The sequence below is a fragment of the Poecilia latipinna genome, unplaced genomic scaffold (assembly GCF_001443285.1).
Source record: "Poecilia latipinna isolate Pla-1442-1.1 unplaced genomic scaffold, P_latipinna-1.0 Scaffold614, whole genome shotgun sequence".
Lineage (NCBI taxonomy): Eukaryota > Metazoa > Chordata > Actinopteri > Cyprinodontiformes > Poeciliidae > Poecilia > Poecilia latipinna.
In genome coordinates, this window is record NW_015113230.1 from 48493 (window position 1) to 61443 (window position 12951).

The following is a 12951-nucleotide window of genomic DNA, read 5'->3' on the forward strand; positions in this document are numbered from 1 at the left end:
AACAGAACAACAAATATTTTTGTTTAAAAAAAACATGAGTTTTTTTCTGCTCTTTTGAAATATTACTTATACTAAGAATTCTGCAGTTGGTGAATCTTGCAGAGAAGTGAAAATGTTTTTCTTTTTCGTCACTGAGGGTAAATATATTATAAAACAGACACTCAATACAAAAGTCAGATTTATAATCTGACTTTATACTTCACAGCAGTTCGTTACCAGAAACAAACGCTCCTCTTAACACAAAATTAATAACAAGTAATATTATTTTTTATAAAACATAAGTCCTTTTGAAATACTGCTGATCTGCTTTGGCACAACAAATTTAGAGTTGGTAGATTTTGCAAAAGTAAAAATCAGATGTTTACTTCATGGCACTTGGTTACCAGGAAACTCCCTCATCTCTTAGCAACAGATTAACAACAAATATTATGGTCAAAAAAACATAAGATGTGATGCTCTTGTTTTGACAGTCCAAAGTTATTGTCCGTTTAGGAGCATGAAGTTTCATGAGACATATGGAAGTTACTTTTTATTTGCTTTTCTGCCATCTTGTCTCTATTAGTAGTTCTGTTAAGGTGGCGTCTCTGTAGTTTTAAAATTCTGCTCCGCCATCTCTGTAGTTCTCTACATCTTGGCTCTCCTCAGTGTTCTATTGCTATGGTAATTAATCCTAGCTGAAAACTGTCATATGTGAGAGAGCCACAGAAGGCCAGACAAAATTCTATGTTTCCAGTGTAACTGACACAAAACAGATTTTTTTTTTTTTTAATTTGGCTCATTTTTCGCTACCATGGTGACTCAAAATGCCAACAAAAGGCATCCCTCATGGGATCAGGCCATACATTTTGAAATGTATATTGTGAGGAGGGGGGCACGCAGCAGTACGAGCCGCATTAACTGTGAAAGGAAGTGGCAGTTATTTTGAGGTGTAGAATAATAGGTGCCTTAAATGCATTGCATGCTTTGCAAGGCATTTCAGTGCTCTCCTATGCATTGCTATAGCAGGCCCCAAAGAAGAAAACAAAGGAATGCTTGTTAATGACTTTAAACTGTGGTTTGCTGATTATAAGGAGGACATGACTGCTAAGACGTAGAGACCGAAGGCGTCACTTTAACCTCTTCTTGATCTTTCTCATCTTTATTATTGCCAATAGAGAAAGACTGGCACAAACCCACAAGTCTCTCAAGCAGCCACTGCCTTCATTACAACATGACTTTCATAGTTATTACTTCCAAGGCCAATAAAAGCTGCCATTGGTCTTGCTCTCAGCAGCACCACTTGGAACACTGAGATCTGCTGGGTGATTTTTATTCGGTTATGACTGAAATACATGCTGATTTTTTTTTCTCAGAGATGGAATTGGATCCGTCTCATAGACAGAGCTGCTGGTGTCTTTGTGGTTTTGTTTAATCCACTTGACAGAGTAGATAAAAGTAATTTAACACAACAAACATACTGACACCAAAATATGTCTTCGATAAATAACATCCGGACATCAAGTTTATGCTTTATCACAGCCATAACTTCCCTCCCCTCTTCTCCATCTATAACCATGTCTAAAATCACTTCTTTATGGTGTGGTTTCTGTCAGTGGTTTAAAAAATCTTCCACATCCAAGGAGAATAAATTGGCTCTGAATGTTTAGAGTATAGTTAAAAACATCATCTCCTTCAGTCAAGTGTGTTACATCTGAACTTGCACGATGCATGTCAGTCTCCAAACCACCAGTCAGCCAGATTTTCTATAATGGGCTCTGATCTGATCGGCGTGTCCAACACTAAAAAATCATTTGCAGCACATGTATGTTGTGACACATTTGAAATAACATCACATAATAGATGGGGGTGATTTAATTATTACTATGGATTATATTTTAAAATCAAAGACTCTATTGCAGTCTTAAAAAAAAAAAATCTGTATTACCGTGGTTGCGCGGGGTTAAAACTCACGACCCATGTACAGAGGCCTCAGTCCTCCACACAGCCATCATCGGTTTGAGTCCTGACCTATTGACCTCATGTTTCCCCCTCTCTCACAACCCGTTTCTCTGCCGCCTCACTATTGAAGGAAGGCCACTAGGGGCAAAAGATCTACATTGCTAGCTCAGATGTGGGGGAAAAATGAATTTGACTGGAAAATCCTGATTGGTGGATCTTCAAAGCCAGAGCTTCTTTGATAAAAAGTGAAGTATCTCATGTTCTTGTCAAACACTTTAATACTTGCTGAAGAAATTTACATTGAGTCTAGCTTGCTGTGAAGAGTGATCAGATAAAAAAGCAATTATCGTAAAGTTGTTCAAAAAATTTGCCTAATCACAGAAACTTAATATGATCTGTTTTAGCAAGAAAATGTACTTGCTGGAATCAAGCCAAACATGGTTTGGTTCAAAAGAGAGTTACTTAAACTCCTTCTGTCAGCCAGTATTATTGCCTCCAAATAAATAAAATCCTTAATCTTTTTCCATGAAATAGACTTCACAGATTCTTGTCTCCCTTTTATTTCTTTTGTGTCATAGTCCTTTTTTGTTCAAGGTTATTAAAACTGTTTTTTTAGTTTGTGTGCAATATGTTGATCTGAAACGTTATTTAGCCTTTATAATAATGTTTCCAGTGAAAGACACTATATTGGCTGCCTTAGCTAATACAGTCAGTGTGTCCCTGAGTGCTGCCCGATACTGAGGGCGCATACCGACACTGACCTGCTGACATGCAACGTCAACACAATTTGATGTCGGCATCACAGTGTTTACCTATCCCTAGAAGGATCATTAACAGTTGGTTTAAGAGAAAAGTTAAGATCACCACGCCTGAGGGTTGGACATGGACTCCTCTGTTCAGAAGATCAGTGCTGGAGATTAATCCATGTACAAAACACACATGAGTTTTGTTCTGCACTGGTGCAGAGTTTACCGTGTCAACAGAAATGTGATGTCTAAACACAATCACCCAAAAGCAAACACGCACACACACACGCATGCATGCACAATCTATTGTTATTGACCTAAGCTGGCTCACTGTGTGTGTGTGATGGATCTTTCCATTAGCTGGGATCATGTGACATTCATGTGGGCTGGGAAACACATGGAGCAAAAACAAGGAGGGGCTGCGTCATATCAGACAGCCTGGGCTCAGCACCTGTTTATAAAAGCTACAGAGCAGAATATCATCAGGAATAAATGGTGACGGATCATCTTAATGGCGTCGTTTCTGAGGCTGGAATAGGTAAACATCTTAGTGACATGTTAAATTGAACTTGTGTTTTTACACCTGGATGTTTGATTCAGAGCACACCACATTTTTCTTAAACTATTCAACAGCGACAGAAACTTTTTCGTCAAGTTCCTCCTCGCTTTATCCCAGGTTCTGACTCGGTCTTGCTGCGCCTTTGTTTGTGTGTCAAAAAGGGCACAGTGGACTTGGAGCGTGAAGAGGGAGAGGAGTGTGAGGAGAACATGGAGGTCTTCGACGACAGCAGTTCCAGTCCCTCGGGAACCCTGCGCAATTACCCGCTAACCTGCAAAGTGCTCTACTCCTACAAGGTATAAAACAGCACAGAGACACTTATTGACTGCTATACTTTTATCGTTATACTTATCTCATTCTTGGTCTTCCCTGCAGGCGTCTCAGCCGGATGAGCTAACCATCGACGAACAGGAGATGTTGGAGGTCATTGAGGATGGAGACATGGAGGACTGGGTCAAGGTATTCACACACACACACACATCTCAGTAACATGGAAGAGCTGAAGCAGGCTCTACCTCCCTAAACGGATTCTTATCCTGCTCGTCTTTCCCAGGCACGCAACAAAACGGGTCAAGTGGGCTACGTCCCGGAAAAATACCTCCAGTTCCCGACTTCCAACAGCCTGCTGAGCATGCTCCAGTCCCTGGCCACGCTGGACGCTCGATCACACACCTCCTCTAATTCAACCGAACCGGAGCTGCACTCTGGCTGCATCAACGGAGACACAAACAGTACGTATTCTGGGGAGCTAAAGGTTTCAGATCAGTGGCATTAGTCAGTCCCACTTATATCACTTTAAAGTATTTTGTGTTTTATTGTTTTATTCCCGAGTATGTTTTCCATTTATTGCTCTTCTGGAATCCAGATGAAGAAAACACAAACTGGACTAAATGATTTGGCAGTTTGTTATAAATTATGGCCTAGATCAGACTGATCTAGAGTGCTATTACGGCATCATGAAGTTCAGGTACCACAGCAGACAGGTCGGCGATAAAGTTGTGGAGACGTTTAAAGTAGAGTTAGGCTGTAAAACAATGCCTCGGGCTCTTGATATCCCATAAAGCGTGGTTCAGTTGATAGTCTCAAAATGAAATTGCAGAACTGCAAACCTGCAATAATCTGAAAATCCACCTAAACCTGTGGTACCCAAACCACTGTGGGCCAAAATCAGCAAGTTGAAGGCACTCAGTGACCTGAGAGTGAGAGGAATTCACTGAAAAGATACTTTGATTTACTTTGAACTTTTAAGTGAGAACTGAAAAACGCAAAATATCTTTAAGTGAATTTTTATCTTTTCATTTGCTTGGCAATAAGCATGCATTAAATATCATGCAGTATTTTAATGAAATAAAGTAAAAGAAAACAAAAAAATAAAAACAATAGATGTTTGCTGAATTGAAGAAATTTGTGCAATTTCATAACTGTTTTGGCCCAAATGTTTTCAATTTTGTTGGTCTAGGAAAATGCTTTTAGCCTAATCCCAGAAACAAACACGAGAAAAGCAATTTATTGTATTTTTATTTGTACTGTATTCAGTTTCAGTAAATGAGTGCGTGATAAAAAAAAAAGCTGCTGGAAGTTTCTGGTTCTCACTATCACAGTAAGATTTAAAAAAAAAAAAGAAACAAAACATGGTGAATGTTTTATACTTCTCATTTTTCATTTAAAATTAGACACATTTGTGCTTGAAAATCTCATTCTAAAAAATATTACATAAGGTGTCCATCTGCATCCGCTCCAAGTTTGTACCGCTCTTGAGCTGAGGTCTCATTGCCACAAATGAACACCTCTGATCTAAACTGACAGGGCTGACAAGGACAGCATTAATCAGAGAGGCAGGCAAGAGAACCATGGTACTTCTGGAGGAGCTGCAGATTCACCTATCAGGTATGAGAATCTACTGACAAGACAACCCGTCTTGTTAGTCATGCTCTAATGGCAAGAAGAAAGTCATAAGAAGTCGCAAAGTTTTGGTGTGGAAGAAGGGCTTAGACGACAACAAACAAAATGTAAAATGACAACAGAAATGCAGTAACATACGTCCATAACTATAATAGAATGCTTTATATTAAAGCGTGTTCGTATGTTAGAATGGCCTAGTCAAAGACCAGGCCTAAATCCAATTGTTTCTCTGTGGCAGTTGCTGTTCAGGGATGCCCTCTGAGCACGATGTATTTTGTAAATACATCTCTACATCTCTAGGAGTACAAAACTTGAGGAGACAAGCCCCAAAAGAGTTTCCACCTGCAATTTCAGCAAAGGGTGGTGTAAGAAGATGCAAATGCAGGCCACACCTTTCAGATTTGTATTTGTTGAAACATGTTTCAAAACCCAAGTACTCGTGTTCTTCCGCTAAAAAACATGGAAACTCCTTTGTTTACATGCAATTCCCGTTTTATTCTAGAAGTCTCTCACGCTTTGCTTCCTTCTTGTGTTGGCTCTACCTGCATGTTTAAAACCAACGCCTGAGGAAATCCCATCTCGTTTTTATACTTACTGCTCTGTGCCGTTTATCTCCGCCTCTCCAGCCGGGTGTACAGTTTTCTTCACAACAATGAGAAGCAAAGCAGACAAGGAAATGTATTTTACTGAGAATAATTAGTCCCTCTGAGTGACACTGATTGCTTTCCTGCCTGTCCCCGTCGCTTTCTCTCTGTCTGTGTGCAGCCGCGTACGTCCGTGCGCTTTACGATTACGAAGGCCAGGCGGACGAGGAGCTCTCCTTCTCCGAGGGCGCCGTGATCCGCCTGCTGAACCGCGACACTCAGACGGACGACGGCTTCTGGGAGGGCGAGCTGAACGGCCGGGTGGGGGTGTTCCCCTCCGTGCTGGTGGAGGATCTGACCGAGAATGGGGAGACGAGCGGCGGAGCACTGAATGACACACAGGTACGGCGACACACAGGAAGTCGCCTTGCAGATAACAGAGGTTGACCTGTCTGTGTGCAGATGGAGGAATCTCAGTGGGAAACCGCAGGAAGCAGAGACGGAGTTAAGCTTTAGAGATAATCAACGCCTGAGCTGCACATTCAGCGCTATCAGGCTTTCTGTGTATCTGCTGTGCCACTTTGTACCAGGACCCCTCCACCCCCACCACCGCCTTGCTCTCCTTTCCTGTCTGCTCTCCAGCTAATCTGTCGGCAGAGTTTACAAACAGTGAAGCAAAATAGTTGTGTTCCTGGTACATCAAAATCCGGCTTCGTAATTAAGAGAAAAATGTCCTTATCTGTGGTACCAAGCGCTGCCCGATTAGAGGTTTGGCAACAGGAAGGATGTAGCCTCTCCCTTCCTTTGAGCCTGTAGACCAAACATAAGAGGTTTTTGTTACTTTTAAGTGTTACATGAGGTAAAGTGGTTGGGTAATGTAGAAGTGGTTTAGTTAATGGCTTATATACTGTGGAGAAAATAAGAACACTGCCAGAAAGTTTCACTTATCGATGTTTAATCTCTGGAAACTGATGTAATTTAATTACAGGTGAGCACCAAAATAATCTGTTTTTGAAATAAATAGAAATAAATACCCCACCTTTTAGTAGCTAGTCTTACCTCTTTGTCCTTTATTAACTCAGAGGTTTCTTCTGTTAATCTCTAAAAATTGCCCCACTATTGAGATGTTTCAGGGGTTTTTGTTCAGCCCCCTTTTTCAAGTCACCCCACACCATCTCAGCAAGACAAAGATCAGTTCCTTATGTCCTCATACATTAGGGAAAAAAAGACTTTTTGATGTGATAAAAGCCAACTATAAATGTGTGGTTTGCTGAACTCCGTCAATGAAAGAATAGCTGATTATTGAACAATTTTTGTTATTTTTAATAAATGATACCAACCGAGTATTTCTCCAGTTGATTGCATTACTTCATGTGATATAATCTCCGCAATTGAACAAAATGACACGGAAGTTTCCCCTCCAAATCGATGTCAATTTCAAGACAGGCAAGAATGAGCTTCAACTACCATAATTACTTTGTACTTAAGTATGTTTTATAAACATATCGTCTTATAAATTTAGTGCCTGCAGAACTTTCTGGAGACGTCCCTTTAACTCTGCCCTTCTGTCACTCGTTCATTTTAGATTTCTCCGTCTTCAAAGTTGCCGTCTTCCCTGCCGCCTTTGCCTCTGTATGACCAGCCTCCCATCAGCCCTTTCACCAGCCCGGAGACCTCCACTCCCCCTCCTCTGCCGCGATCCCCCTCCACTGCGCTCAACGGGGAGCACAAGCTTCCTCTGCCGGCCTCCTCACACAAGGGACAGCTGTCCTCTCACAGTGAGATTGGCTCAAAACTTTCTTCAAACAGCGTATCGATCGAGAGGGATGGCCGGGTGGAGAGCTTTTCTAATGCTGTATTTTTGTCCGTGTGTAGATCAAAGCTCTGGCAGGAGTCCAGTGTCTCCAGGATTTCCTCAGACTCAGCCTCTACGATTCACAGCTGAAGGAGGCGGACCGGGCAAACTACGGCCGGTCGGTATCAAATACATCCAGGACGTCATTCACATGTTCACGTTTTTTCACAACCAAATAAACAGTTTCTAGTTTTTAAAAAAATGATCTGCTCTTTGGGCAGGTGGATTTTCTACACCAGCCCAGCAAATGTTTTGCATAATGCGACACCATAATTTGTTATAGTGTTAATATGAAGCAAATGTTAAATTTGTATGCCTAACATTTGTTGTGAAAGAAAAATTAGAGGTTTCTCTTTCACACAGCTTAAATGATTTGATTTTTCATCAATAAAGTAAAACTTAAGAAAGGAAGTAAAGAAGGTAAATAGATATATATTTGTTTTTGGGAAAGTTAGCCAGCTGTGTGATTGCCTCAGCGTTTCTTCCAACTTGAATCTGTTTTGTTGTGCTGCAGGTGCGAGCCGCTCCGCCTCCACCCAAACAGCAACCAGCTAGGCGACCGCATGAGAAAAGCGACAAGACGGAGGAAGTGGAGATCACGCTGGTGTGACGGACGAGCTTGGCAGACTGATGACGTTGCACAAAAGACGGAAGCAGACCTTGATGCAGTGAGCGTGAACTCGCTCTGGACTGATGCGAGCGCAAATGAAGGGATGAGAAGTTAATTCGATCGAACCACACCGACACTGCCGGACGCTCTGCATCTTCTCTCATCCCCAAGCCGAGGAAGAGAAGGAGCAGGGAGGCAGGGTAATGCTTGGCGTGTCCAGTTAAATCAGCTCCTTTTTAGCCCTCTAATAAAGTGCAGCATTGTGTTCCTTTGCCCCCCCCGTCCTTCCAGTCTGGCCTTAAAACGTCGCCTCACACAGCTAGTTAGAGCGGGCTGAAGAGAGGAAGGAGAGATGGGGAACACTTATTGATGGGGTCTTTTGAAGCTCGCGAGTTATGTAAGGCAGTTCTTCTCCTCTGCACTTTCTAAACCCCTTCACGACATCTCAGAGCCCAAAAATGTTAAAAGTCAAGCAAAACATACAGCTTGAGATATTTGTCACACTATTAAAATTTGTTTTCAGGTATATTTAAAGCCCACCAAAAAACTACAACAAGTGGTAAAATTAGGAGCAAAGGTTCAAATAGGTTAAAAGCCACCATGAAGCACATGGGATTGGAGCAGCTGTTTCAAATGTTGTTGCTTTACTGGCAGCATTTCATTTAAATCTGTCATATTTTTAATTGAAACCGACTGACATCTTTGATTGAAGTCTGTGGAAAAACAGGAAAACTACAAACTGAGATCAACTCAGTCATGTGGACGAGCTTCAGGTCCCCAACAGTCTGAGAACAGACAGTTACAGCAAAAGGTTAACAGACATTTACCGTGAACATGACATCATGCTAGTTTTTGGCATTTATTAACAATGAGTTTAAGCGACTCCCTCTCAGTGTAACAATTTTTTTTTTTTTTCCCCAAACAGGAAGTTGGTGCACAAGTTTGGGTTTATTGGAATAAGTAATTGTCTTCTCATAAAATGGTTAAACAATAAAAAAAAAGGCTATGTGCCTCAAAAAACACAATTATTCTGTCTTATGTGCAATAGTGCACATATACATTTATCCCTTGAAATATTTGGCTAAATATCCCGTTGGAGAGTTTAACTGTGTTCTTTTAATGACCATCAACAAACTTCTGATATAATTGTGGTTTGATATTGGAACGACTCCTCTTGGCAGAAAACGTAGAGGGTCTTTAAACTGGTTGGCTTCCAGGTTCGGATCCAGCTTTGAAGCATGGCCCCGTACGGTTTCAGATGGGTTGAGGTCAGGACGTTCCGAAGGGGAATCAATGCTAGCCAACAGTTTGTCCCGTTGGCGAACCGGTTTGTGATACTTCTGACCCTGTGAGGGTCACACCAACTTGTGTGCAGCCAAGTCTTGCTTTTGAAATTAGTAGTTGTATGTTAAGTCCACCCATTTGAATTCATCCTTAAAGGCTGAAAATGGACACAATACATGTTTTCCCACCTTTTCTCAGGGACTACGTCTGATGTTTTGCAAGTTTTGAGGCTCTGTTAAAAAAAGAAAAAAAGAAAAAAAAAGAGGAGACATGGGGGGGGGACAAAGAAAGAAGTCAACTTTTTGTCGGGGTGTTTCAGAGTGCAGAGCAGGGCTGAGGGACGTGGACAGAAAACCTAGACTGGGTTTACTTCCAGCCTCTCTCTCTCTCGCGCTATATATAGTCATTATCATTATACGTATTTAATGTGTATTAGTACAGTACATTACTGTTGTCATAGGAATGTTTATGCACATGGTTTCATATAGACTAACTGAGCTGAAGGGAATACCCTGTCTGATATGTAGTGGAAGTTTTACCTTCATCATGTCCTGAAAAGGGTGTTGTAAATAACAGCAGGAAGGAGAGACAGAAGGAGAGAGAGGAGGAGGAGAAGCAAGAGCCGAGGGAGGCTGGATCCTCTCTTTTCTTGTGCTCGCCTCTCCTCCCGTCTCCACTTCACGTCTCTCCTCTCAACGTTCTGTCAATGGGCAGTCGGTGTGAATCAGTGACTATAATATACATACATACATACAGTTACAATATATTACACACACGAGTTGTTATATCTGCTCTCATTCTGTGCGCTGTGTGGTTTTCCTTTCAAATGACTGATCGAGGAAAGCTGCTGGTGCTTTGAAACGCACCGAATCTGTTGGTATTCACTATGTGCTAGCAAAACAAAACAACAAAAACATTTGTTTGAAACTTTAAAAACTGTTTAGGGCCAGAAACAAAGACTGAAGTTTTCCCTCATTAGAGATCATAACTCAATTTGCATTGATTTTCTTCATCTGTTCAGCTTCAACATTCATCCATGTTTACTTGACATGATTTTGGTCACAAGGAGGACTAAAAATAACGCAAAATGGAGCCTAGTACAAATTTGTGGTGTACTCAAAGTAAATAAATACCCCTCGTCATGTACTATTCAAGCCTTTAAAAGTCCTTCCCTAAAGGGCGTAGTAGCACTTTTATTTGTACCTTCCCTGGAAAGTAGCAGTACCCTCTTCTAGCATCAGCATGGTTAGAGACGACTCTTATAGGCAATTGTAGCGACATGCAGACATGGGTATGAGTTTCATCTTTTCATACTGACACCCCAGATGCTCTTTAATTAAGGGTGACTGATGCTTAAAACAATGATGCACTCTTCAAAAGAGGTGACTTTTTGTAATGTCATTTGGTGTTTTTCTTGAATTATGAAAGAAATTTTAATGATTGGTATTTTTCTTTTTTTCTTTTTTGGACTCTTGTGATAATGGGAGCTGGTCATTTTTCCCTTTATGCCTTAAATATGTTTGCAGTGTTCATTGTTTTGCATGATTTTGTACCCAAGCAGTGATTTAATATAATTTTTTATAAGTCTGAACCACAATTAGCAGAAATAGGATATAGTGTGACATATATACACATAAAAAATATACAAAACCCTTACATCATACATGGAATTGGTAAATAATTTTTTTATAACTCATTAAGTCATCAAATTACATTTACTGTCAAGATTAAACTGATATGCAGTGGTGCAAAATGGGGATCCTATGAGGCAAACTGACCCGAAGCAGGAAACATCTGACTGTTCAAAAGACTTAACAGCTTTAAAAGTTCCTCTTTGAAACACACCGACTGTGAGGATAAATGCCCAATTTGGTTTAATGGGTTTATTGAACTGTAAAGCTCCACAATCCAACACCTCTTTGCAGCAGAATCGCAGCACAAAACTATTTTTTTTTGTCCTATGTGGTTCCAGAAACAGAAGAAAATTGGCAATATATGTGTATTGATTTCTCTTAGTGAAAATTATTATCAGTAATCTTCCAAAGGCGAGTACATTTTCATGTTAACCGAAGCTCTAGTGGGAAGACAAGCCTCTTCCAGTAAGATCTGGGTTCAACTTAACTGGTTTCCTTTTTATAAAGCAGATGAAGTTGATGTGAGGGATGTACCAAAACATTAGCATAGCAGCCGGCTCCGCTTGTTCTCTCTGAAATATCCCTACAGTGGTTTTCAGAGCTGTTATTGAAACCGTCAGATTTAGAGTGGTGGCCCAAGTGCAACGTTTGACTTCATTTGCCTGTCGCCACCTTGAACATGCCTAGCTCTCCTTCTTTTGCCAGTCTCTCTTATCTGCTCCAGGGTTGAGATATTTGTTATTTTGTGTGTTTTTTTTTTTGTTTTTTTTATGTTTTTATACGATTCTATATATCTGATTCGGAGCAGCGCAGCCCGCTAGTATCAGTGATGCGGTGAAACAAACTGGCCTTCTCCCTTCATAGACTGTTGCCGATGTGACAGTAATGAGAACAGGCGCAAATGTCTTTCAGCGTATTAATATTGGCTGTACAAAAATAGAGTTTGTATTTATTGTGTACAAAAGTTAATTAATAAAAAATGTTTAAAACACTTTTGTCTTGTTTGAATAATTGCATGGATGGGTTCAATGTTTGAATATGTCAAAAAAATATTCAAAACACTCAAACTTTTAAATGATTTGCTTCTTATTTTATTACCAAAACAATTTCCACAATGCAAGCATAAAGAAAATTCTGCATAGTTTTCAGTATTTTTTTGTAATTAAAATTGAAAAATGTGGTTTTGTATGTCAACGCATTCAGTAAATACACTAGTTATGCACATTGAAATATGGTAGTTGCAGCATCGTACTGGATGGATGCTTTTCTACAGATGGGGAGCTGGGTGGAGTGGATTGGAAGAAAGGTGGAGCTAAATGCATGTCATCCCTGCATGAGTACCTCTTGCTACAAAAAACTTTAATCTGGGACAGATGTTCTTATTCCAGTAGGACAAAGGCTCAAAACATAAACATAATTTAGTGGGAGTGGCTCAGAACAGAGCATATTCTCATGTTCAAATGGCCCAGTCAAAGTCTGGATTTAAATCACAGTAGGAATCAGTGTCTCTACCCAGTCTGAGACAGTTTGAACTGTCTTGCAAGATTAAAGGACAACAATGTCAGTCTCTAAAGCACTTCGAACTGCCTTGTTGCTGAAATGTGCTATACAAATAAGGTTATTTATTATTACTAATGTACAAAGGTGATCCTGGCAGAGAAATCCTCCAAAACATTTGGAGTTAACTGCAACAAAAGGTGCATTGACTGGAGTTGGATGGATTCTCATCCACACTTCTCACACAAACGTCTTCGTAGGACAGAACAGACTTACTCTTCTCTGTCCTGCAGTGGGGGAATTTGGGTGTTCCAACAGCAAAGTGAGAGGTAATATGAATCG

General features: G+C 40.6%; 1 protein-coding gene across 1 annotated transcript in view; it reads left to right on the forward strand.

The window, feature by feature from the left end:
• fchsd2 (FCH and double SH3 domains 2) overlaps nucleotides 1-12103 on the forward strand; it is a gene marked incomplete at its 5' end in the record, with an annotated part of 55855 nt that extends 43752 nt beyond the window's left edge. Inside the window, 8 exons of the mRNA XM_015043061.1 lie at nucleotides 3405-3539; nucleotides 3619-3702; nucleotides 3797-3974; nucleotides 5050-5130; nucleotides 5911-6131; nucleotides 7315-7507; nucleotides 7605-7702; nucleotides 8099-12103. Of these exons, the coding sequence (XP_014898547.1) occupies nucleotides 3405-3539; nucleotides 3619-3702; nucleotides 3797-3974; nucleotides 5050-5130; nucleotides 5911-6131; nucleotides 7315-7507; nucleotides 7605-7702; nucleotides 8099-8194 (1086 nt within the window). The remainder of the gene's footprint in view (nucleotides 1-3404; nucleotides 3540-3618; nucleotides 3703-3796; nucleotides 3975-5049; nucleotides 5131-5910; nucleotides 6132-7314; nucleotides 7508-7604; nucleotides 7703-8098) is intronic.
• Between the last annotated feature and the right edge of the window lie 848 nt (nucleotides 12104-12951).